Here is a 27,799-nt window from a genome sequence, read left to right on the forward strand (position 1 = left end):
AGTAGTATCATGTGGGAATTACTTCTAAAGGATGACAGAAATGATAATTAAGAAAACCAACTGCTATATCCTGTGATCATCGAAAAGTACAGGTTTCGGTCATTTGTACCTTTAGCATTCATTGCCTCTCCGAGATATTTTTTTTTGTTGCTTACCTTATTTATTTATTGTGCAGTGTTCATATAATTCAGTTCGGACTATCCGATTAAATTAACCGCTACTAAATTAATATTTATGGAATAGCGTACCCGGATGTCGACCCCTAGTCCCCTTTAAGTATTTTCATTTCTTTTCTTAGTTTAATTAGACGAGGGAAATTAACGACATCCCAGACTGTGGCGTGTCTGCGCAGGGTAGCTATCGGTGAAATTTGGCAATAGAAATCACCGATCCAAAATTCAGTTTATTTAAATTTTTTTTTTATTTTGGCAAATTCTCATTAGGGATATCTTAGCTATTACTCTAATTTCATTACTATTCTGGAATCTTCTAGTTTCCAAGAGGTCGGATGATTTTTTTTTTCTTCTGAAATTCTAAATTAACGCCGTCTCTAACCTTCCGGAGGATTTCGGGGTCTGCAAGGGTGTTGACCGGATACGGTGAGTGGTGGGATTTCCCTAAAGCCTTTGTCTTTCCGAAAATCCCATTGTGGACACAGACTTGTCTCATCTTCGCAGACAGTTTTATCGGCTATTTATTTGGTAAGCCGAACCCTTTTTGGCATGTTAAGAATATTTTGGCTATGGATTTGTCGAGATAGAAATTCGACTTCTGTCTTTGTAGCGTTAGTTATTTCCCACTTAAGTCTTTGGCGCCACTATTCTTCGTCTTCCTTCTTCTCTATCTCTCTCTGTCTTCATTACTTCGAGATTTTTTTTTTTTACTTTTTCAACCTTGCCCCCCCCCCCCCGGTTTCTGAAACTCATGAAAACGTACAATATTTCATATCACCTATTTCAATCGTATGTACTAACTGAGACATCAAGGGATGCAATTCGTGGAGGTATTGCAGCACATCTCGGGACCATTTTCGCGATTTTCAATCCACCACGGGAGAAACTGACGGGAAGGTACACTATGCCTTCGGATTCCTAGAAACATTTGTTATTCATGGATCATACAAATTATATCCATTGACAACTGATTACTGGTTTTTATTTCTATTGATTGGTCATATAGTGTGTATGTATTAGTAGTCTGGGCCCACTAGTTTCCAATAACATTGATTTTTTTTTTATATACATCTATATATGTGCTTACATAGTTTTAAAAGTTACGTGCCTGCTCATTTTGTTGCATTTCCACCTCTTATGTCATTAAATAACACCAACTATTTTTTTGTATATATACGCGGATCTTTAGTAAATTGAAAAATGATTATTGATTATCGGGTTTATTCATATGAAATACAATGTTGCAACCTTATGAAGGGAAAAAGTGAATGTTGATAGTCAGGGTTTTGTTTTGTCTTTGAGCCAAATAAATATAAATATTTATAAAATATGAATACTTGTCGAATATGAAAGGTTATGTAGAATTTAAACGTCGACGAAATACTACAATGGATATTAAAGTGAAATTTATTGTATTGAATAACATATATATATATATGCGAGTATGTATGTAATGGGCTCGATATTTACCCTGGTCTTGTTAGGTTGCCATAGATTTTTGACACCCGGTATTAACTAACTATTTGTGATATATAGTATTCCCGCGTAAATTGTTATAAATTACTTTTTGTTGAGTGGTTATTAATTTTTGTAACTATTAAAGTGGAATATAATGTTAACTACTGCATGTGAATAAAACAAGTAGCGGGTCGTAAGATAAATAAGAATAACCCTAATCCTTACCCAAATTTACTTTGCGAGTGAAATTAGCAACCTACGAAACAGTGCGCCCCTCCAACGACTTTTTCCATCAGTAAACATGAAACAAATCCTTCCCCTGCGATCTGAAACCAAACTATTCAATATTTAGAATCTTTTGACTACAAGATCTATACTAGAAAAAAAAAAAAATTAGTGATCTTGAATTCAACGAACTGAAATCTGTTTAATAAGTTAATGTGAATACCGGAATATGTAAATATGTTCCCAATATCTGTGACTGGATTTGATAAGTTTTCCTTAATATTGACAAACTTTGAAATTTTAGATAAAGTGCGTCGAGTGACGAAATGAGAAAAATAGATATACATATATGTGATATGAAGCAATTAGTTGTCTATAGTTAAAACAAAAACAATTGAATACTCTCATGGACACAAACCACAGTGCGTAAAGAGAGTTGAAAAAAAAAAGGAGCTATTATCGACGTGAGAACAAAGACTCATAAAACTGTCGATATGTCTCCTATTGAGACAGAGACTCAATAAAATATTACTAAAGTGTTTTTTTTTTTTTTAAATGATTAACCAATTATTTTTTTTCTTTTCCTGCAATGATATGTATTCATTGCACTGAGTTTTAAATATATATTGACCCTTGAATTTTTTTTCTTGTCTCGTCTTTGGTTTAATTCTTTTCCATGTAATCCAACTTTTAATATATATATAAAAAGGGAAATGTGTTATTTGATCTTGTTGCAAGTAGCGAATTTCTGTGCATGTTTATGAAACATTCTTTTCATGTATTAAATTTTTTGTTATGTCAAACTAAATCTTCTTCTATTGAAATGCAATAAATGTCTATAGCAATGTAGTTAGGTTAGTTTAATTCAACCAAATACAACCCGAAGTATACACTGTCCTGTATGAATGTGTGTGTGAGTGAAATGTAGGTTCATTATTAAGTGCATCCATTATTTTGACATATATGTGTGACTTATTATAATTAATGGTAGTTATCAATTAAACTCATTGAATGTTAATACTAACTTAAGTTGGCTCTATGAAGGAAGTAAAAAGGACTGAAGTAGCCTGAACGAATGATCAGCATGGGAGAACTGTGAAAGTCAAAATCTTCTACGAATATGTGATACTCTGATTTTTTTTTTCTTTTCTTTGTGGTCGATTCTAACATGCCATCAACTTCGTCCTTTATTTTTCAAATATTGGATATTAGTCTGGAACTTCTGGAAATATTGAATAAACTGTAAACTTAAACTTTCTCATCTATCTCGGATCTAGATCGGGATAATTTGGTAGTTGGGGTTAAATGGATCTAGATCGGGGATGTATGGGTTAACATGTGTCTACCCTTAATCACCTGAATACCAAATATTAACCCAATAGCTATTGGAATTCGATAATTATTCACTTTCTTTACCATATTTTTCAAAATATTTAGTAACAGTTTCCTTTTTATTAACTTCTTACTTTACCTCTTTCCTCTTCTATTTTCCTTTTCCTTTCTTCATCTTCTTCTTCTATTTTCTTTTTTTTTTTTTTTTAATAAAACTGAAAAGGGGGTCGTGACTGGGAAACCTAGAGATAATAAACACGGTCATGTATTTAGTTATTTTATTTGATTCTCTTTAGAAGTCCGATAAAAAGTTTTCTCGTTTCAATCGAATCTAGTATGTTCAAAATTAAGAAACGGCTAATATATTCCAACGTAATTAGACATAAGCTGATAGCTTCATGAACATCCCCACCAGGGGTGAAGGGTTCCCACTTACGACTTATTCTTGTCTTCAAACAGTTTTAGACTGACAAGCAGTGACAGGATTCGTTGTTATGGAAACGGTAGTTTCTATGGCAACGGCCCCTTCCCCCCTTTTTTCAGTTTTACGATCACAAACTAGTATGGTATTTCTTCCTTATAGCCATCCGAAAATAGTATGGTATACTCTTTGTGACAGCAGATTACACAATTTACGGCGATTTGTATTTGACAGTTTGAAGACAAACGTTTTGACAAGGTACTATAAATTCTGTCATAAAACAATGGTACTAAATCGTAAGTACATTATATTATTTATATGCTGTAATTAGTGTTTTAAGAAAACTTTTCATCAGACGGAAAATTTGGTGAAAAGCAACGTTTTTATTCAGTTTCTCAGTTTGGAATTCATTCGCTTTTTTAAATGCTATTTCGTGTAAAACAGTGAGATATAGCTGTTAATAAAATAATTATGTCTTTTTCGTCACGAATAATAAATAAACATTTTTGTCAGAAAATCTTAAATAAATTAAGTGCAATTTCAAAGAAAATCAGTCTTATGTATAAAAGTAACCAAGAAAGTTATGTCGCTTTTTGTGGAGGTCTGCGATAACTGGCCCTCACTGGCAGCAGGGTTTCGTCGAGTCGAAACATATATCTCGTGTCGGGGTGTTGAAGTTACCACCGCGTAGCAGCGACCCGCGAGAACTTTGTTTTGGTCCGCACTTCTTAGATTCTTTGCGGAGAATCGTGAAGGGACCAACATGAACTATCGCCAGTCATGTGCATGCGGTTATTATTATATATTATTTTTTCCTGGAGAATTGTTCCTAAAGTGAGCTCCGGGGGTCAAGAATAACCTATGCCTCAACATCATGAGGTGAAAAATCTTAGATAAGTGCGATAATTGCATGAATTTAGATGGCAACTGTGGTCGATCATTAGAAAGTGAGTATGGGAGAACTATGAAATAAAGTAAATAGACACGCGTCATTTTGTTACAAAATTACACACATTTTATCTAATTCCAAACAGTTATCGTCGAATATATACGGTTAAAGGAACACTCTGATTGACCCAATTAAAAAAGATCTTAACGATTTATCCCTTTACAAGCGACGTTTCCTTCATCGCCTTCGTAGTGAAATAGGAAGAACACTTGCATAGTAATCATAAGGTTGGTGGTTTGAGTCCCCTGCGGGGTAATTTTTTGATACTTTTTAAAGTGTTTTTTACACTCACCTTAATGTAATAAATCACACATATATCCGGTTTAACATTTTGGGGGAGTAATTTTGTGGTTCGTTGGCGCTTTGTCGCGTCTCTGCCGCTGGTGGTATAATTTTCAAAACGGTAGAGGGACCACCGGGAGTCGTCGCTGCGGCGCCGCCAATGTTTGGCAAGATGTCGCTAATTGCCCATTTGTGGTCCATCGACGCTTACGGCATGGGGACAATTCAGTGTGAGTGGCGAAACCATTCAGCAGCACCTTCATCAACTGAGAAAACACTAGAAGTTGGGTCGATGGGTCCCACATAACTTGATTCCGGGTCAAAAGGTAACGCAAGCAGACACCTGTGTTTCTTTGCTGTCTCGTCTGAGGAACGAGCCATTTCTGGACAAGGTGTTGCCATGTGATGAGAAATAGGTCCTGTACGAAGTTCCACGGCGCCGTCATAATTGGTTAACATACCATGAACAGTTCCAAGACAGCCGTAACCAGCACTACACCAGAAGAAAGTCCTCCTGTGTGTTTATGATCTGCTCGCGGCATCATGCATCGGGAACTGCTACCAGCTGGTCATCGCATCAATCAACTGTGCACTGTCAGCAGTTGAGCCGTGTTCAAGAGAAACTCAAAACTCTGGAGCCAGCACTTCTGAATCACAAAGGGGTCATTATGTTACAGGACAACGCTAAGCCCCTCGTGGCTAGGATGACCCGGGACACAATTTTACGCCTTGGATAGGAAACACTATTGTATACGCCACACTCACTGGACATTGCACCGTCCGATTATCATCTGTTCCCTTTCTTGGACAATCACCTTTAAAGGATGCCAGCTCAAATCCGAAGTAGAGGTGCAAAATACACTTGATACCTCCTTCGCTTCACGGAACACCAACCTCTACCGCGATGGAATAAATGGCCTTCCAGAACGTTTACAGAAGGTTGTCGATGTATTCTTAATCTTCTAGATACGTGTTAGGTGACATATAAATGGTGGTGGGTGAGAAAGCGATAGAACTTTCTTGTTTACCTTTATAGATCGGTTCTGTGTATTGAAATAGTTATGAACAAAGGTATAATGTTTGGTCGGGGGCAGTAGTTCTTGGTTAAACATAATACAAACTATCTGTAAAATAATTTATGAAATTATTATTATTATTATTATTATTATTATTATTATTATTATTAACAACAACAACAATAATAATAATAATAATAATAATAATAATGAGAAGAAGAAGAAGAAGAAGCTAAAAACATTGTTTTTTAGTTTTCTGGAAGGAAACCAAAATTTTCCAGTTTGTTTCAGGCTTCAAAAACACTAGCTGCAACACATCTTTTTTTTTAGATTGTAGCTGGTCCCCCTTCAGAAACGACGAGCCCCTCCTACAGAAACCTGCTGTCTACACCCCTGGTCTTAGGTGACATATCGATGCTCTAAGGTAATAGGTCAAAAAGTGACAGAACTTTCTTCGTTAATTTTATACATACTATGTAAAACTACTGTATAAGTTCTAGTATCTCGAGTTCGGGAAGTCGGAATGTCAAAATTCATCAGATTCGTGTTCCTCGTGGTCTAGTTTACAAAATATATAAAAATTAGTTTTGGTCCAGTTTGCTTCCGTGGTCACTTTATGTTCGAATATCTCGAGTTCCGAAATTCGGAATGTCAAAATTCCTTCAGACTCGTGTTCCTCGTGATCTAATTTACAAAATATATGAAAATCAGGTGGGGTCCAGTTTGCTTCCCTGCAGCCGAAAAGTACATTGGAAGTGTCATCAAAGAAGTAACTTTAAAAAAAACTGCGAAGGATCCAAGGTCAGTATTTGTAAAACACAAGTTCACATCAGTACTTACGGTTTAGAACTCCCCACTTTTCTGACTTTAAAATATTGCAACCTTAATTTAGCTGTGACCTGTACAACCATCGAACTATGTTTTTTGCACAGTGCTGCATATATTACCATAATAGTCTTGGAGCAAATAAAAAAAAGTTAAAACACAGACAAATCAATACAATGGTCTCGATCGATAAATGGTTTCACAATTGTTAAAAGGTGTAATTAGAAACATCAAACATTGTTTCTGCCTTGAAAAGGACAAACAAAGTTTCGTTTATAAAACCGCAAACACGGTTTCGGGCGACTTTCGTTTTCGAAAAGAGCTTCTGCAGTTTCGGTTTTGAAAACCGCATTTGCGGTTTCAGTTTTGAAAACCGCTCTTGGGGTTTTGGTTTTGAAAACCGCTTTTTCGGTTTCGATTTTAAAAACCGCTTTTGCGGTTTCGGTTTTGAAAACCGCATTTGAGGTTTTCGGTTTTCAGAAAACCGGTTTTCTCAAAAACCGAAAACCGCAAATGTCACAAAAATTCAACAGCACTAGTTATAATAGACAAAATCAGTGAGTTCGAGTGTGATTTGCTGCCACGTCAGCTTTATTCATCGAATTTGGCTCCACCTGCCTTCCACTGCTTTCCGAAGCTGAAAAACTGTTGTTTTTTTTCGCTAAATGGAGAATTTGAAGCATCAGATTTTTTTTTTTTTTTTTTAAAAAAAGAACAGTAAATTCGTTTCCATGATGACATAAAGACTTTAGAATAACAGTTGACCAAATATATTGGAGTTAATCAACCCTCATGTTGAAAAATAAACATAAATTTCAAGAGGTGAATCATTTTATACATCTTCCAAATGGCCCTTGTAAAAATATGAGTTTTTAAAATTTTGTACTATTGTCATAAATTTCAATTGTTGTTTACACCGGTCTCCCACAGCTTTCCATTTAATTAACAATGAAGCATATATTTATTGTACATAGCATAATTGTTTCCATACATCGTTTATTTGGATCATATCGATTTTCGGATGTTCTGAACTTTACAGGTAAGAAAGAAACATGAACTAGTTTTTTTTTTTTTTTTTTTTTTAATTAAATATTGTTTGAATGAAACCTTTTGTTATGGTAGGTATCAATGTAAAATAATACTGAAGACAACTTCATTTCACAGAAATTACTGAATCAATTCTCAATATGTCTGGCGGGAAATCAACTATGAAAAGCATCTGTCTGCAGTATATACTGTGCGTCGAATCGTTCATTTGTTTAGGCTGAAATCCCGCACGATTTTTTTTCTTCATACTTTTAAACCACGAAATGGATGATAGATATCCTGCTGTATATTGTTTTGGAAGTTTTCTTTTTCATTTATTATTATTTTCTGTAGCAATGCTTCTTTCCCTTTTATAAAATGTTTCGTTTCGTCATTCTTTCTTCTTAGGGGCACCGTTTCTGAAACGCGTGGAGGGCGATTTTGTAATTTCATGGACTCCACAGGATTTGTAGATGGCGTCCGTGTCTTGCCTTTTCTTCTTTTACCAATTCCCGCCGTTTGACTCGCTTCAACAATAGAAATTCAAATAAATGAAGAAAGAATGGCGTGGTTAATCATTTAGTATTTTGCTTCGGTCGGTGTACCCACACAAACACTGGAACACGTATAAACTCTGTGATGGCTTCATTTTCATGTTCTTCTTCCATAAAAGGATTCACTGGTTACATCTTGTCTTAAGAGAAAATAGGGTATGTTAGTAATGCTTTTCCTTTTTTTTTTTCTGTCTCATTTGGAAAACTGGAACAATATAAATTGAATATTGATATTTGAACCTTTAACAGTAAATATCCTTCAACTTATTGGTGTTAAAATTCTAATAAAGCAAAATAACAACTTAAAGGTATTGAGTACCTGCGTACACAGGTTCTCCAGCATATTGTTCGCCATATTCAATCGATAGCAAGCCCAAATTTGAAACAGAATGTTTTTGCGTTATATAACCAGTGATATTAGTCTACTATTAAACTCAGTGGTATACGCAAGGGGAAGGTTTCGAGGATTCACCCCCATCTTGAGCAAGATTTTATAGTATGCACACTCATGTTCAAAATTATTGTCGCATGTCTATAAATATGTTGTTGTAGGAATGTAATTTGATAGCGAATTCGCCCGGTATTTCTTATAATGTTAGTATCTCTATAATCGGCAAAGACATGTATATGGCAAATTTCATGTCAAAAGAGCAGTAAATAAGAACAATAAAACGAAAATAAAACTTTCTTGTCGATTTAGCAACATTTTGTTTTACTCATTCTAATTTTCGTATTTATAACTCGTTTCCTATGAAACTTACCACAAATATACATTTCCCGTTTATATACATAGTATCAGCATTAAAAGTACCCTGCAAAATCATTATCAAATTATATTCTTGCAAAAACACAGTTATAGATATGCGACAATCATTTTGGACATGAGTGTACTTTATGAAACATTTTCTGTATTAAGATACACTTAAAGATTAAGAAGACGGGAACAAATTTATATAACGGTAAAACTACATTTCTTCGTTGTCTCGTGAAAATGGCTTTAACATCATGCTGTCTACATTCTTCTTTTGTTGACACATGAAGATTCCCGATGTACAGTAGATAAAGTTGAGGAGCGTCTGGCATCATCAGAAGAAATTGTTCAAAAATTACGATAATTTCATTAATTATCTCTAATCCCATCCCCAGCTGCAAATATGGCCAACTAAAATGAGTGTACATATTCAGTAACGGCTTGCCATTAGCTAGTAGCCGTCCGCACTACCGGGTCCATGGATGACCGTGTGAGGGTTTCCCAAATCATAATAGAGCCACCGGGTTCTCTTCATCTTATTGTGCATATCTTGAACAGCTGTTCCCCTGGAAGACTACAGATTCTGACCTGGTCTCATGTGATAAAGGCAGTATCGTGATTCATCGGACCATGTAACATTGTGTCATTGCACTGCAGTCAATAACGTTGGATATTTGCATATTCCAGTCGTTATCACTTATGCTGTGTGGTTAACATTGTACACGTGGGAGACTTTGGCTGTAGAAGCCCATATCTAATAGTGTGTGGTGAACTGTGTGCTCGTGTTTTCTTCAGTATTGAAGATTGATGCTAAGTAGACATAATTTGCGCCCTATCTTATTGTACATATGTACCTCTACGGTCTACGAAGTCTGATATCTCTAATAAGGTATGCCACTCCCCACATGTCGTGTGGTTTGGTGCTGTTTTCACCATCTTTTCCCCATATTTTGACTACACTAACCACAGCAGCTCACAAACAATCGACAAGTCGCGCTGTTTCCGAGATCTAGTTCCCAGCTGTCTGGCCATCACAACTTGGTCCCTATCAAACTCTGATACATGACCAGCATTCCCTATTCTATCCACAAGCATCACACTGACTGATTGAATGAGATTTCTGTCACTGTCTGGCCAGTGGTTATACTGTCCCGTGCCTCAAGTCAGCCCAACGATTTCGTTCAAAAAGTAATAGGTGTCATAATGTTTTGACTGGTCAGTGTATATACCAGGGGTTTTCAAACTTTTTGCAGTTGAGGCTCCCTTCAACCACCAAAATCTGAACGCGCCTCTCCTGTCAAAAATAAATATGTTTCAACATAAATACATGTATCCTTAAAAGAAAGACTATCACTATGATAAACTGTTTCAATTATTAATCACTAATGGAAATATCTCATTAGCACAGGTGATATACATTGTACACACTGACTACACCTTTTAATGTTATTAGCCGGTATTAGTAATTATTAATTGTGATAAGTCAAATATTTATGTGAAAATTGAAAAATAAATAATAAAAACCGGCACATTTAAATATTCAGCAAAGTCGATGGGACAGTCCACCGGATAGTTCAGCAAAGTCAATGTATTATTAAAGAAGAAGGATGCAGACTTTAGTATGCGTATTGCTTAATAAATATGTTCTTTTGTAGGATGTTTTTTTTAAGTCCTCGCGCCTCCCCTGACAACCTTCGGCGCCTCCCTAGGGAGATGCGCCGCACAGTTTGAAAACCCCTGGTATATACCAAACCCATGCTTGTTATGGAAAATTATGGATGAAATTGCGTGCTTAAGCTCCTTATAACCAAATTCTGCGTGTGTCATTACTACTAACCATATGCATACTATACTATAACCGAACTAGATACGTAAAAGGAACACAAAACATTATAGTAATTTGAAGGTTACCTCTCATTATTTACATTTTTTGTAGATACTCGTTGCCTGAAGAACAGTTCTCTTTGCTGTTCTGTGGAAATTGTGACAGGTCATTCTCAAGTTCATCTCAAATCAAATTTCGATTTCACCAGTTCTGTTAACATTTTCTTTTGCTATCATCAAACCATAAAGCTCCCATTAGACTAAACGCTTCTTCGACATGTCAATTACTGACTAGTCAGTGTTGCCAACAAGTTGATACAAAAAGCCGCTAAATAGGAGATGAAATGACTCCAATTTGGGGTGAAAAGTCGCTAAAAAAATTTTCGTGGAATTTTGCCTCTTTCATATATATAACTAACTTTATATATATATACTAACAATAACCTTAAAAGCATAAGAAGTGCAAGGCATGTGCCATTTCGGTATCCCAGCTACTTTTTAGGTAGAATACCCGACACTTGGCATATATGATATTCATGTGCTAAGTATGTACTTCAGCTACTTACAGTTTTAGGTATTTATTACACCTAATTGATATTTGCAACTATGTGCCACAAATATAGCATTTATATACCTGGCTCAGTTTCGCACTCTAACAGTCATTTGTTTTTATGTCGTCACTTGGGACATATATCTGTCATGTTCTAGGTACGTCCTTTAGGTATACACAGTTTCAGATACCCTAACAGCACAAGATGTGCTAGGAATTCCCCATTTAGGTGTTCTAAATTCATCTCCCACGTTTGATACATTTGTTGCTTTTTTCTAAGCGATTGTGTACTAGAAGCAATAAACGAATCAACTTTATTAGATGGCAATTGTCGCCGATCATTTTAAAGTGAATATGGAAGAATCATGATATAAAGTAAATAGACACTCGTCAATTTGTTATACAATTACATAGCGAGCAGATTTCTATCTCATCCCAAACGGTTATAGTCGAATATATGCAGTTAAAGGAGAACTCTGATTAGCCGAATGCAAAATACCTCAATAATTTATTCCTCTACAAGCGACGTTCTCTTTATCGCTTCTGTGGCCAAGTCGAAGAGCACGCGGCTAATAATCCAAAGGTTGATGGTTCGCGACTACCCTAGGGTAGCCCTGCATTTTTTTACTTGTTTAAAGTGTTGCTTATACTCACCTTAATGTAAACAGATTACGCATGTAGGCGATTTAACATATTTTGGGGGAGTAATTTTGTGGTTCATTGACGCTTACGACATGGGGAACACGTCTAAAACATACTAGGCACGTTCCCAAGTACATGTGAGGCATGTGCCTAGAGGCGGACATAGACTGTGACTATCACTTGCCATCCATGTGATTTCTTCTTCAGAAGTATATAAGGCACATTCTGGACACATTCCCATGTACTAGAGGGAACATGATAGGCATATGCCTGCTATGTAATTGTGCTGTTAGGGAATTTCACTTTTATATATTTTTAAATTTTATGATCAATTTTGCTTCAACGAAATCAAAAATGAGTTTAGAAAAATGAGCAAAATTAAAAGTCTAGAAAAAGTCTTACTTCACTTCTACTCATGCTTCTACAGATAATATGTTTCCTATATGTTTCATATTGTTTCCTAATATATTATTTGTGCTCTGTAAACTAAAGGACATTAAAAGCTGGAGTTGGTCCCCGTTAGAAGTAAGAGATAATAGCAATCAAAGCGGGAATATACAGATAAATATTATGTACTCGTCAACACCTGTACTGATTCAAATAAGCAAAATGAAAATAAGCATATATCTGAACTGATTCGAGCTAATAGTACTTATTTTAGGACAAATTGTTCGCAGCGCAAAAGTCGGTAGATTTGTAAATCAGTCGCCAAATCGTCATTCCAAAATCACCAAAAAAGTCGCTAATCGGAAAAATTATTTTTTGTCGCTATCCTGGAAGGCGAATCCCCTAGATTTAGCGACTTTTCCCCCAAATTGGCAACACTGTGACTAGTATAGGGAGAATAATATGCAGTATTAGTTTGAATAAGTTCATCTACTTCTTCGAAAAACGCTTCCATTAATTTACGTAGGCGCAATTATTATTCTTCGTTAGCAAGTGTTGATATTATAAATTTCAAAACAGATAATTCGTTGTACAGTTTACTTCTATAGAAACCATTTTTTTTAATTCATCTACACCTTTGTCAAATAATTAAATGGAAATAGTGTTGGTGTCTCGCGATAATACAGTTACAACAATACCGCAAGAAAATTATTTTTAAATAACTAATAACTTGTACAACATAAGACATAAATTGCATAGATAATTCGTGGATTTAGTTCAAAATTGGCCCATAGTCTCGTAGAAAAAGATAAGAACCCCTACACTGTGGGCTACATCCCAAGATTTGGTAACTCTAATTAATTCATATAGGGAAGAATTTTTCTTTTAAATTAGCTGAGATAACGGCAGTTTCATTGCTTGTGAAAATGAAATATTCTGATAGGTAAACCTAATTAATATGCTCGTTAATCAAGTATAATTCAAGTAATATTAAAAATATTTCTTCTTAGGTCAGTAGTTGATTTGACACAGCTTTCCACTTTTCTCTATCCTTAGTTGGAGTTATAATTTCGATATACTTTTTCTTCCTTATATATTGAATCATTTTGTCCGTATATTCTAATCGCGGCCCTCCTTTAGGCATTTTTCTTTCTCCCATTCCCTCCATAGTTAATAGTGATTGTTTTAAATCTCAGGTGATCATACATGCCTCCTACACACGACTCCTGGGCAACGATGCTCTGGCCTGTAGAGCTATCTCACACTAAAGAGTCCGGCGTACCATCGATCTCCCTGGAACATAACTCCCTATATTCTCAATAGAAATTCAAATCATTCCCACGATGCAACAAAAGTGATATCAGCGACCTTGCCGGCTGCAATCGTAACTAATCGCATTAAACCCACGCGCTCTGAATTTGATTCGTTCTTGTTTTCAGTAATTCATACCACTCGAACTGCTTTGAGTGGTAGCACCACAGTCTCCAGTTACGTAACTTGTTTTCAGCGGGAAGAACAGCTGAAACCCCATACTACATCGTTACTCTATGCAGTGTGCAGGAAAAGTCTAGGCTCTTCTGCGGTTGCACTGGACAACGGTGAAAACCAGTAAAGTATCGAATGGCGATTTTTAAAACTGATTTACCCAATGGGTAGAACAATAAATTCAGCATCCCATACTGCGAAAGCAGTCAGGTCCATGGATTTTAGGGGTTAGTAAGAAGCCGCTTATTTCTGGACGGGCAATACAAATTGGAGAATGGAACATCAGGAGTCTAAACAACACGTAAATTAGAACATTTGAAGAGAGAAATAGAACGAGTGAATGGAACGAACAAGATGATTTCAGATCAGGTGAATATATAAAATCCTTAACTCGGAAAACAGAAAACGGAGTCACTGAAATTGGATATATAATGAATCAGAAGATAGGAAAACGAGTAAGAAGTTACATAGTAAACGACAGAATCATAGCAGTAAAACAAACTACTAAATCAAGGGTACATATACCAAGGGCATATATTATCCAGGTACATACACTATCCATAAAGCTATGTCACAAGTTCATGAACCTATTGAAAACGTCATGGAAGATTGTTTTCTTATTGCGGAGGTTCCTATTGGTGGTGAGGACTATTTATGATCTTCCAGACATATCTTAGGTAACATATCGATGTTCGAAGATGGTGGGTGAAAAAGCACAAAACTTTATTGGTTACCTTTATAGCAGAGATGAAAATAAGCAACAAAATTTTACTAGCCCAAGAAAATACCTACTAGCTAACATCCCACAATAGAAATAATTTCCATACCTTCGGCATGATATTAAATACTCGCACGCGTCGATAAAGCACTCGCCCCGGGAGAGTGGTTATTCGCATCCCTGCTTTATGTCCTTTATAAAATAAATAAGAAAAAAGTTGACAGCAGAAAATTTCTCTGCCCCTTCTCTTGCCCTCCCCAACTTCTCGAAAAACATGTCAAAACAGATTAGACATGCTTACTAATACTTTTGTACTTAATATTTTTGATACTAGGTAGGGCTAGTATGCTATATTTACTGTAGTTGGTTGATTTGGAGTTCAACCAAGAAGGCCCACAGGAGTCTTTCAAAAGGAGAAGGAGACCGAGACAGAATCGAATACTTTATGTAAAATACATTATTTTCAAACGTTTCATAAATCTACTAACTACAACAAATATATTAAATACTGTAGTGAGTGAGTAAACAAATCCCAGCCCCCGCCAAGTGAACTTTGTGGTGGACAAACACCGTGTGCGTGGGTTTTCTCGGGGTTCTCCCGTTTCCTCCCACTTTCTTCATTCCACCATTTCATTCATTACTCATCATTACCGTCTCCTTTAGCCTACCGGCATAACCGTGGGACGTAAGATTTCACTTTTTCAAACCCGGGTCTGCTGAAACGAAGGTACATTTACCTCAGAAATGTGTAAATGTCTTTCCAAGCCAGCCTTCCTGAGTGAGGTTTTCCTGGGTTGTCTTCGCTAACACTAGATAAATGCCAGGATGGTATTTAACATAAAGCCTCCAGGCGGCTTCCATCCTCCCTATTCCCTTCTTTCTCCACTTCCCTGGGTAGTATGATTTCCGAGAGACGTCATCCCTTATGCGTGACGAACTTAAGCAATAGATCCCACTAATGCCCATACTAATTCCATAAAATACATATGCCAAATCATTTGTTCTGATCCAAAAAGCACAGTCTTACGAAGATGCGCAGCAAACCTATATGAATTTCATTAGGTGCGGGAAATTATAAAGAGTTTAATCCATAGCATGTACAGGTAGGTGTTAAAAGTCAAATAAAAAATGAAACAAGTAATTGCTTTTTTAAAATCTTATTAAGCCATATATTTGTACGCTATTTACAAAGATATGTATAGTTTTGAAAATTAAGTCAGTAGGTAGAATATGTAGTATTGCCTCGTATTATAATTATTATTGTTATGTTTTCAGGAAACTCACAATCTTTGGAAGACTTGTCTAGCAGAAGAGACAATTACAGATTTTTCTATATAATTACTTATACTGTAGTTTCAATTAATTTGGGATTCTCATTTGGTTTAAAGATACGGTGGTCAAAAAAGAGGTTACGCTGTATTTGCATATTTACCATACACTACTTATTACAATACTAATATGAATAGTCTGTTCATCACAATACTGGACATAAATGCATTTGTACACAAAGAACGAGTGATTCTGATACTTAATACTAAATTCAGTTTGAAGAGGGACATTCAGTAACACCTTACATACACATAATTTGAATTTGTATGGAGATTAGCAACATCCGATCAACGCTTTCTTTTACAGAATCTATAACATAGGATGATAAATGAAATTTTAAGATTAATCTTAAAAGAAAACCAAAGTTGAAATATTCTACTTTATGAGTCCAAGGGTTAAGAACACATACGTGAAATTATAATCGATTGCAAAAGATGGCGACTCAAAATTACATCCTTTGTACATAAAATTGTCTATTACACATGACTGTCCTTTCACAATCTGAACGTTAACCTCATAATAATGTTTATTTATTAACATGTAATACAACACAGCAACATCAAAGAAGTTAACAAATCACAATCGACGTGGTGACACATTACTTGAAGATTACCGAAGTGTGATTAGGTTGATAGTTACTATATTAATATGTAAGTTAGTCTGTATTTACTGCTAAAAATATTAAGAAGGTGTATCACTTAAAATGAGATAATTCAAGGTATTTATCATTAGAATCTTACTGACAATATTATTCATAATATTGACAATACTGTTCATAATATTTCAAAGAGAATACTGATCAAACGTGTCACATAGACCTGAGTTTTATATAATTAAATAGAATACAAATCATGATAGTGATAATGTTAATTTCTCCTCGATTATGTTGCGTCGTTAATAATAGTGATAAATTAATTAATCTGGACAAAATGAATTCTTTCAAAAATCACTTGAATTATCTTCTTCATGCGTGTTAACCTATTAATTATGCGCAAACAGTAAAGAAAATTAAAGCTTAAGGATGCAAAAATGTCATAAAGGATTGTCTTTCAATATTTTTATGTTTGAATTTTGTATGGTCTTGCTGACTACTTGACTAAAAATATCATAAAGAATTGTGTTTTAATATTTTTTTGTGTTTGTATTTTGTATGGTCTTGCTAATTACTTGACTAAAATGTCATAAAAGAGTGTGTTTTAATTTTTTTTTTGTCTGAATTTTGTGTGGGCTTGTGTGGATTACTTGACTAAAAGTGTCATAAAGGATTGTGTTATAATATTTTTGGGGTTTGAATTTTGTATGATCTTGCTGACTAGTTGACTAAAAATGTCATAAAGGACTGTGTTTATATATGTTTTGTGTTTGAATTTTGTGTGGTCTTGCTGATTACTTGACTAAAAATGTCATAAAGGATTGTGTTTTAACTATTCACTATTAAGTACTTCTTTTACTTATTAATTGACTGCTTGTTTGTCCAACTTTTAACTAATAATCCAGCATATACAATTATAAGCAAATCATCATATAGCCATCTCGAATTTAAAATAGAAAGTAAACACCAAAAACTGGAATCCATTGATGTAGCAGAACATTGGTTAAATACTGTGGATTCATGACCTGACTTTCCTACAGAGATAAACCAGAGAGAGATTACTGTTTGAAACATCACCCACCTAAACGAAGTGAATACAAGGTGGCAGTAGTTGGTGTTAATAGAGATAGAATGACATGTATCTAAAGGAGGTATTGTATATATATATTGGCCCAAAAGTAGATATACAGTACCGTACTGATTAGCTCATTGCATTTAATATCATTTCTTATTGTTATCCATCAGGTAGACTTAGTTTCTTTATTACTTATTATTAATGTTCTTTTACTTGTACCTTAAGCTCGGAACAGCCGAAGCAAATAAACCCATAAACTAGAATGTTATACTAGATCAATGCAGGGATGTATACCTACTTTTGGGCCACCTAGTATATATATATATATAAAGAATAAATGTAAAACATTTATTTTAGAGAGAAAACGTCAGATCATTATTCTATTACGTAATACGCAATTAATGTATTAGAATATACAGTATGTCATGACGAATCACGGTAAAAGTGTCCCAAATTCATACTTGAATAATTTATTTTAATTTATCTATGTCTTTGAACGTAAAAGTAGTCTTATAGTGGAAGTAACTAGTGGAAGAATCAATTCACTTTACATCATTTTAGTAATTAATAAAAACATTAAAAATCTTAAACAACTAAAATTGAAAACGAATGCCATACAACTGTGAAGAATAAGATATTTACCAAATCCATAAAGTATAACATTTTTAATATATAATAGACTTAAATAGAAATTTAATGGAGAAAAACTCTTTCTACTGAGTTTGTTATATAATATTTAATTAAAAGATTGTCAGAAATAATGTATTAAATTTGTTGACTTACTTTGATAGAAAAAAAAAATAACGTTTGACAATTTGTGAACTAAAAAAGAAATATTATTTGCCATGTGGTGCGTAACTTAGGTGCTGTGCTATAATGTAAATATATATAATGATCTTAATAAAACTACTATGTACAATGTACAAGGGCTATTTTTTCAACTTCGGCTAAGCGAACACAGAAGAACCACCTGATATGACGAAGTGGGGACAAGACAAAACTGTTCATTATACGTAACGCGCAGCAATAGAGAGAGACTATACCATTCAATCGAAGTGCCTGCTAAGTGTAATTCGATTTCTCCAGGCGCAGGTCTTGAAATTTCAGAGAACTCAATAGACAGTATAGAAATCCTAATCTACGCCTTTCACGAACCACATGATTCTGTAGTACAGTAAGGTCGCATATCGCCATAGTTTTCCACCCTTAGTTCCTGCAACAAGCATGCAGACAACTCTCACTTATAACGTTTCCTTCTTTAAACCCTCTGAAGCAGACATGCGTACGAAGCATCACTTATAAAGTTCCCACCATTATTATTACTCATTTCGACAATGGATTGAGGCTGTATTATTCTCTTCCGCCCGAAACAATCAAATTTCGTCGTATAGTTGACACTTGGCGGGCGCTCCGATTGCACTAGAGATATTTTCAAGCTAGCACTTCCACAATTAATGAAAGGAACAGTCTGTCTACCGATTGGGAAAGGGACAATGTCCAATGAACAGCATTGTCTTATCCCCGTTCCTTCATCCCATGTGGTTCTCCTTTGGTAACTTAACGGAGGTTGAAAAAAAAGAAACCCTCGTATAATGAAAAGTAATACTTCAATTATAAGGCCCAAAAAATACTGTCTAGCAAATGTACATAGCTTTCACTACGTAAAGTGTAATAAATTATCATAAAATATATTTCAGAAATAAACTATAATAGAATCCCCATTAACTAATTCATCGACCGTACCTGTGAATGTTTAATATTAGAAAAAATCTATACTTCCAAAAGGGCAAAACCAAAAATGTAACAAGTGAAATATTAATTATTTTGAAATAATATCTACATAGCTTTAGTTATTAATACTCTACAAAACATTTTTCTTTTTTTTTTTAAAAAAAAACTTCATTTCATACTTCTTTCTGTTTTATTTTTATCCCAGTTTCTAAATGACTAGCGTTAAAAATAATACATACACTTTGGAACACTCAACATTTTTCTTGTATATATATCTATCTATGTTAGCCTCAGTCATTTATTTACTTATGTATCTCCCTGTGGTAATAAGAGAACTGTAACAGTTTAAAAAAAGAGATAAAGGTTTATAATGATATGGGGAAAATGTAATACTAACAACACCTCACTTTAATCACATTCATACTAAATTTATTCAGTCTTTGTATTCATTATATTACTATTCAAAATACAATATAAATGGTACTTCAAGATGTTCAGACTACTCGAGGGAAGACATAACAGTTCTTTATAGAACAATCAAGTTGTGGATATCTAACGAAGATTTGAAGTAACTACAAAGCAAAGAATGTTCTGTATTAAGAGGCCCCATCACAGCGAAATTAAAATACCAGTAATTTTAGAGCAATTATGTGATATCTTCAAATAGATAAAAGATAATCCAAAAGTGGAAGAAGAGCGCCCTAGTCAATACTATTTTACGTGAGATACCGTTATCACGACTCACTTGTCTGCTTTCCATTTCCAGCCACTTTGAAAATGGCATTTATTTTCGCGTTTCTAAATGGCTACAAACGGAAAGCTACTAGGTGACTCGTGATAACGGTATTATACGGCAAAATAATATTGTTTAGGGCGCTCTTGTTCCACATTTCGATTATCTTTTATCTATTTGAAGTATATCACATAACTACTGTAAAACTAGCGATATTTTAATTTCGCAGTGATTAGGCCTCTTAAAAACCTTTGTTTATATCCAAAGTATAAATACAGGAACAACATAAATAAGGAAATGTACATATATAAACAACTTCTAAATTTATGTTTGAAAAACAACGCTAGATTAAACTTAGTTTTTAAGAATTAATCATAATTTCAATGCTTTTCACGTTTTTCTGAAGTAAAAATTGACCTTGGAGCACACTTTAATACCATCTTCTTCAGAAAGTAAAGAAAAATACTTCTACATTACATATAAACTGAGTATGAGAAGCTAAATAAATAGTATTTGAATCAAGTTTGAAAACTTTAACAATAAAAGATATATGAATTAAGCAAACTCGAATTGATCATCAAAAATCATAAATTATTAAATATTTATTTTTATTACTTGAAATTGCACTAAATCAGACTGTTACACTCGATTAAAATGGTTTTATTCCCAAGTGGATGAAGTAAAAAAAAAAAATTCTCACAAGCAGTATCGAGTTTGAAACAGAATTTTAGGAATATCAAAAAATGGATCAAAAGATTGCGATCTTGACCAATAATTAGTTTTGAAATAGGGGACACAACATTTCTAAACGGCCCCTAAATCGAGTTTTCGTATTTTCTATGGAATAAGCACATCATACTGAGTTAAGTGATAGTTTGGGTTTTGCTACACTATATGTAATTCTGCAGATATAAAGTCTATAAGAACATTTTTGATTGAAATGGATCTTTTGATTATTTTTTTAAATAATATCATTAACCTTACTTGAATAATTTTTTAACACTTTCCAGAATATTGGGAGATAATTGGCAAATACTCTGGTCATGATGTGTGTGTTTTTCTTTTTTTAAAAATGTTTGTTCCTTTGAATTATAAAATCGCTATTACAAATAATCTACTATTTGCCTTTCGTGACAAACATAATGATTCTGTATTATTTCAAAATTATACTAAAGTGTTATTTTAAATGTATGTAAAATAGTGAAATTGTCATCTTGAAAAGAAAATGTTCAGCATATTTATTATCACTGGTAAATTTGAGAAGCTTATTACTTTTCTTAGTATCATCATACAATTTCACCTAATTATTTTGGTAAAGACAGACAAAATGACATTAAAATTTCGAAAGACAAAAATATATTAAAAGTGAACTCAAAATTTGGAAATGGTATTAAAATGTGCTCAACCATAATTAAAATAGCCAATGATTAATTATGATTCTGAAGATTTGTTAGCTAGAAACATTCTTGTTTCGAAAAGAAGAAATGTGTAGGATTTAGTGATGAAACATTCTGTAAAGACGGCTTGTGAAGTAACATTGAATGAAACACTAAGTTTGCACTCAACTATGTTTTAACGGTAGCCAAGGCATTACATGTGGTTAGGTCACTACTTTTGCAACTTCTTTCGGGTATACTCTAAACGAGAATATAATATATTCCATCTCAGAATTAATAAATAAATAAGCATGGAAATCTAAGCTTTCTACAACCTCTTATTCACACTTATCTACTATATAGTTTTAAAACAAGTTTCTCACTTTTATTCGCGGGTCTGTAGAGAAAATTGAATGCACTCTGGATTTATTTTTAGGTATAAACCTTCACATTTCATTGACGTTTCAGTAAATTGTTTATCATTTTCATCTTTTAATGTCTTTGTAAGAATACTGGAAAATACTAACAATTTACAAAAGCAAGTTTATCCAGAATTGATGTACATTATAATCCGGCGTTCTTCAAACAAAGTACGAAAACAAATCTTTATGACCAAAATGCAAAAAATTTGCTTTAGCTGCTGTCTCTTAAATAAAATTGTTACAAGAGAATCCGAGTTGTAACTAACTCTCAAGTTGTAACTAACATGATTTTTAAACAATGTACCATTTCTCTTTCATTATATTATAGTTTGTCCTTGGATAGTTCGTCTTCGCAGTTGGTTTAAGTATAACCTTAAGATCACATATACAAACTTATTTATACCTATAAACATATACTTCAACACGTATATATAGCTCTCTAGTTCACTAGGGAATAACTTCGGAGCTCCATTAAATCAATCATATAAATATTAGTTTCCTTGCAAACCAAATCATTGTAAACTTCAGAGTCAAAACTTTTTCGCACCCGCACACTCAAACAATTTCACTCACACATGTACGAAAATACTTATGCTCGGTCGTTGGAATGTCATATTGATTTCCTCTCGTGTTGTGCTAGATAGTACAATAACTCTTCTTCTTACCGGTATACCTACTGAAGATAGTCATATAGCTCCTAGTAGCTTTGCCGGTACCAGTCACAATGTAGGTCTATGAAACTATTTTTATCAATACAATCAATAGATATTTTAGATCAATAGTTCTTGTAGACATTGCGCTAAAGTGCACTGTAGGAATTAGACAAACACGATATGATTAAGTTACCAAAAAAGAAATCAAACTTCTTTTCTTTTACCATCACAAACCAGTGTGATAACTTGTAGCAATGAGGTACACCGGAATCACATTGAAGTTTTTACTTAATGTATTTCGCTTTGTTGTTTTGCAAACCCTGTTCTAGGTAAGTGCCACAACTTGAAACCTGCAAGTAAAGAACACAAACCCTTCCTAAATTCCATTTATCTGCCCTAATTTTAAATATTTACTTTGTCCATAATGTCACAGACAAGTATGAATAGTTTTAGTAACATTACACGTTTTACATTTCACTTGACAACACCAATGAAAAGTGCATGCACATCGTTCTTGTACTTCTTTAATTTCGGTCTTGTAGCCTCGACCACAACACATCAAGTCACAACCATCTACACCAATTGATGTATCATTACACTCACGACCCTGTGTTCCTTGAATTCCTAATTTGGTATTTCGATCGCAAAAATTCGGTGAAGGCTCGTAATATACTAGATCCTTCTGTGTCGGAGGTTTATGGTCTGGATTATATGGTTTCAGTTGGAAATGGTAACGGTTTTTCCTCTGGCCTCTTAAGCTTCCGGCATTGCCCACCATAACACGAGATGATCCATCAAATCTATCCTTCAAGTTATCGCCGACAAGACGAAATGAAGGTAGTCTCATCCAACAAGTTTTAATGGTGCAAGATCCTGACATCCCATGGCATTTACACTCATGACGCATCTCTGAAGCGACGTGCTGCAAGAAAGAATAGAATCGTGTGAAATTATTAAGCAATTACGTATTGGACAAAATGAATACAAAAGTGAGAACACTTGTACAATGTAATGATGTAAGTGTGAAAAGAGAATAATATCTGCTAGATGTGGATAGATTTGTAGAGAGTTTAATGCATAGAAGCTTCTCGATTTGAGCTAAATGGACTGCAGTGATGGCAGAAACATAGGATGATAATTTTGGTATCACTAGATGTGATGCTGGTAAAATTATAGGCTAGACTACTCATCGCGTACGAGATGATCTCAAAAGGCATGTCATGTGATTTTCCTGAACACAATAGAACAACTATGGATCTTCGTTCTAAAATGTTTTGCTTTAACTTAGTAAACTGTTGCTCAGTGTGAAAATGCACTCCTTATAGTCGAACGACTTTCTCTTACCGTCAGAATTAAAAACTAAAACTTCTCACTCGCTGTGTCTCAAAGCAACTAATCTCAAAAGCGCACAATTATCAAGATTTCTGTGACCGAGACGTTTACTATTAGTGCGTTTGCACACGGCAACGATAATATCGGAGGAAGCCCCGATAATATCGGTGTCGGTGTCGGCGAACTTTGCACACGTCGCCGACAATATCGGTGGAAGCCCCGACAATATCGTTGCCGGTGATGAGCGAAGTAAGCGACACACAAAAAAATCTTCTCCATATATGAAAACAAATAAAAAAAATAATAATTGGGAAAATTATTTTTTTAAAACAAGGACTACAAAAACTGTTCTGAAGATGTATGAAGGACGGTACAAAATTTAGAAAAAATAGCCCTATGCCTAAACATGTTTAGATTTAACAGTGCCGTTTTAAATAGATGCTGTAAACATATTATTTTCGTTTCGATGAGAATTGATGCTGCTGTACATTGCAAACTATATTAGTTTTAATTTTTGTTGGAACACTGTTACATATTGTATGTATATTATTTTGTTTTCCATGCAATTAACATTAATGTCATAGTAGATTAAATGATAAGATTCGAATTAGTAATTCTGTTTTACATTGCTCCATACATACACTGGCGCAAATCCCGGGGGGATGAAGGGGACATGCCCCCTCCAATCTTGGAACTGGGGAGATTGTCCTCCCCCCAATAATCCGATTTGAAATGTGTTTTTTGGGAGAGAAATTTGATTGTGTCCGATCGCCAGAAAGGAAAGTGAGATGAAATTAATGTCCACTCAGAATAAGCCTCAAATCTGCCCGCCTCCCAATGTTGAAGACAACTCTGCTCCCCTGATCCTTCACAGCATTGTTTCTCGACTACAGAAATAGTTTGAACATCGCTATATATATAATATGGGAACGATCTTACCCTCCTCCCCCCCCAATGTTGAAGACAGATTTGCGTTGTTGCATACATACCTGTCGTTTCTCGTTTGTTTTTGTCCATGAACTCAAAATCCTGGGCAAGGCTTGCATAAACTTTTCGCCATGCTTTTTGCTTTTCAATTCTGTCCTTGAAAGAGTCTGTTATCTTATCCCATATGCAAGCTCTACATTCCACAAGTTCAATAAGGGTTAAAATATCGAATGGAAAAATTCCTGCCATCTCTAAAAATCTAAGCAAAACTAGAAAGATACGAATGCAATAATACCAACCTTTTCATTCAGTCACTGTAGTTAAACGCAGAACTCTATCAGGGGGTACAAAGGGGAGAGGGAAAACTTGGATACATAGCATACAAATTATTTTTAAAAAGGGGGGATTTGGGATAGTTTTGGAAATGAGAGAAAGATCTGCAACAAGTGAAGCATGAAGTCGCATCATTATTGTTGAGATCACAATCAAGAAAATGTCAAATGAGTAACTTGTCGTTGGAGCTTTGGAAAGAGTGTTTGATCGTGCTGGTTTCGTTTCAAAATAATAATAATTCTACTTTGACTTGTCAACAAATATTCTATTCAATCATTTGCTTATTGAATGGGACCGGGAAAAGTGATCTGCACACAATTCTGATGAAAATAAAAGAAAGTAATAATAATCAGGATTTTTTCCATATGTGTTCACAGTGTATCAAACTTTGAAAATTGCACTTCAATTAATTTCCAGAATGTATTAAAATTTAAAAGCATTAATAGATTAAAAAGTATACCATCAAAGAGTGCGTGTGTGTGAGAGAGAGAAAGAACAAAAATTAAAAAAAAGGAGTGGAAAATAATCAAGAAATTGGTTATCTAAATTTCCTATATTCTATTTGGTAATAGCTATTTAGAGGGAAACCAGTACTCTTCAGACTTCCCGCATTTTATATTTATTTAATAAAGGGAATTAGCTACTCCAAAACAGAGATCGTAAAAAAATAATAAGCTGTTCCGAAGTTGTTTATAGGACAAGATAATAATAATAATAATATACAATTGTAATAGAAAAAATGGAAACAACAAAATTCCAAAGACAAGAAACGAAGCAAAAATACACAGCGCCTTGTCACTCACTCTCTTCATCTAACCCGCTGGCCGGCCGACATTATCGGTGGCGTGTGCATCCAATCATAAGAAAACATTGCCCCCGACAAAATCGGTGTCGGCGATACCGCCGACAGTATCGGGGGCTTGGCCGACAGCATCTGCGTGTCGGAGGATCGGCCGATAATATCGGTGGCGTGTGCAAGCTACGATTTGAATACATTGAAGTCGATTTCACCGCCGACATTATCGGTGGTTCCACCGATATTATCGTTGCCGTGTGCAAACGCACTTACTGTTGCTCACAGACTTAGATGTTTTCCTAGTATAACAAGAATTTATATAGGATATTTGATAAATGGAAGTAGATGATAAAATGAATACTTCAATTGAAGAATATTATAGGGAGAAGCGGGAAACAAAAGAATTAAATTGATGCATGTAGTTTTTGCCCACCACAAAGGCGATATGATCCCACCACACCATGACCTGGATTCAAGCTGCCCACCTTGCATGCATCACAGAGTACACCATGAGCTTTCAATCAACGTTACTATAGCGCCAATACGCTGAACTTATGTTGTGACCATAAAGGTAGTTTTAACCTTCAATTCTTGGCTGGGAATGTGTAAACCTTTAGATTTGGGATTTTCTCAAGCCTTCTTTTCTCGTTCTTTGTATTTTTCCTCCTTTCTTTTCTTCTTCTACCTACATACCCTTCTGGACCATTTCTTAAAGAATGAAAGGTTAAAAAAAAGAAAAACAAGATAAAGACGAGGGCGCAGTTAAGATGATCCGGGGCTTTGAAGAAGTTAAACAAGGCTGGTGACACTTTGACAAATAGGTGGAAGACACCGACTGACTGTGTCACTCTGGTTCATCCTCATCCATTATCTCTGTCGACAGAAGCTACGACTTTCCATTTCTCTCTCTCTCCTTCTCGAAGCCAGGGCTTGAAAACATAATAAAAAGGAAAGGAAAACAAAGCGTTGTCTCCCTAATAGGTAGAGCTGTTAAGCCCAACTGCTGACAATATATACAAAAACCTTTTTTTTTTTTTTTTTTTTTTGTCTTTTGCAGATCGGTTATAACGTTTTGTGTAAGAACTGCATCAAATAACTTCTTTAACATAGGGAACACTAAGTAATTCGTTCGAAAAGTATTAAAGTTTCTTTTCCCCGCTTTGTTTTAGCTTTTGTGTTAAAGACAACGTCTAAAAGTAGGGTATTGCTTGATAACAAAAAAAATTCAATTCTGATAAATCTGATACAAGGTATGGTAGCAGGTAAATTGGGAGATGGAAGAAAAAGATGACAAATCATAGATAACACTAAAATAGTATGTTAATTCTTACATCCAAACGAAGAAACTTTTCGTTCATTACCAGTTTCAAGTCTCTTTCCAAGTGCACCGAGATTATGTGACACATGGACTTTACTTTGAGACTTTTCGTGCGGCAGGTTTTTCGTTGGGTAGCTTTCTACAGCTTCGGGTTATTCTCGTATTTTTAGTGGGTCAAACGATATCACATGCTCTAATTATGCTGTTATAACGTGGAGAATAACCTGTAAAATTCACAACACTGGCAAGGAAGAACTACCTTTATGACTTTCACAAGGATAGAGCTGTACAGAACGTGTTGATATGAAATTCGAACATGTACATCCTCCGAGAACTGAATCTGGGTCTCCTACATGAAACGCGAGAATGAATCCAGAATAATGTGTTATCATTATAAGACACGAACATATATACCATTTATTGGAGAAGTAGGCTATATACTTCTTACACTTACTTTTTACTTAGTTATGCAATAAAAGAATACTTAGTTTTTCAGAGTTGAAACTTCCAGCACGTTTTGGACAATGAATTAATAGTGTCTTCTGATTTATTTATTTATTTATT

At 34.7% G+C, this 27,799-nt stretch overlaps 1 protein-coding gene across 2 annotated transcripts in view; it reads right to left on the reverse strand.

Moving 5' to 3' along the window:
- Positions 1-15,765: 15,765 nt before the first annotated feature.
- wg (Wnt family member 1 wingless) overlaps positions 15,766-27,799 on the reverse strand; it is a 105,136-nt gene continuing 93,102 nt past the window's right edge. For both annotated transcript variants that reach the window (XM_081760261.1, XM_081760271.1), the window contains exon 4: positions 15,766-23,451. In XM_081760261.1, the coding sequence (XP_081616387.1) occupies positions 22,957-23,451 (495 nt within the window). In that variant the 3' untranslated portion in view covers positions 15,766-22,956. The remainder of the gene's footprint in view (positions 23,452-27,799) is intronic.

This window comes from Thermobia domestica, chromosome 1 (genome assembly GCF_964235325.1).
Source record: "Thermobia domestica chromosome 1, izTheDome1.hap1.1, whole genome shotgun sequence".
NCBI classification, from domain to species: Eukaryota; Metazoa; Arthropoda; class Insecta; order Zygentoma; family Lepismatidae; genus Thermobia; species Thermobia domestica.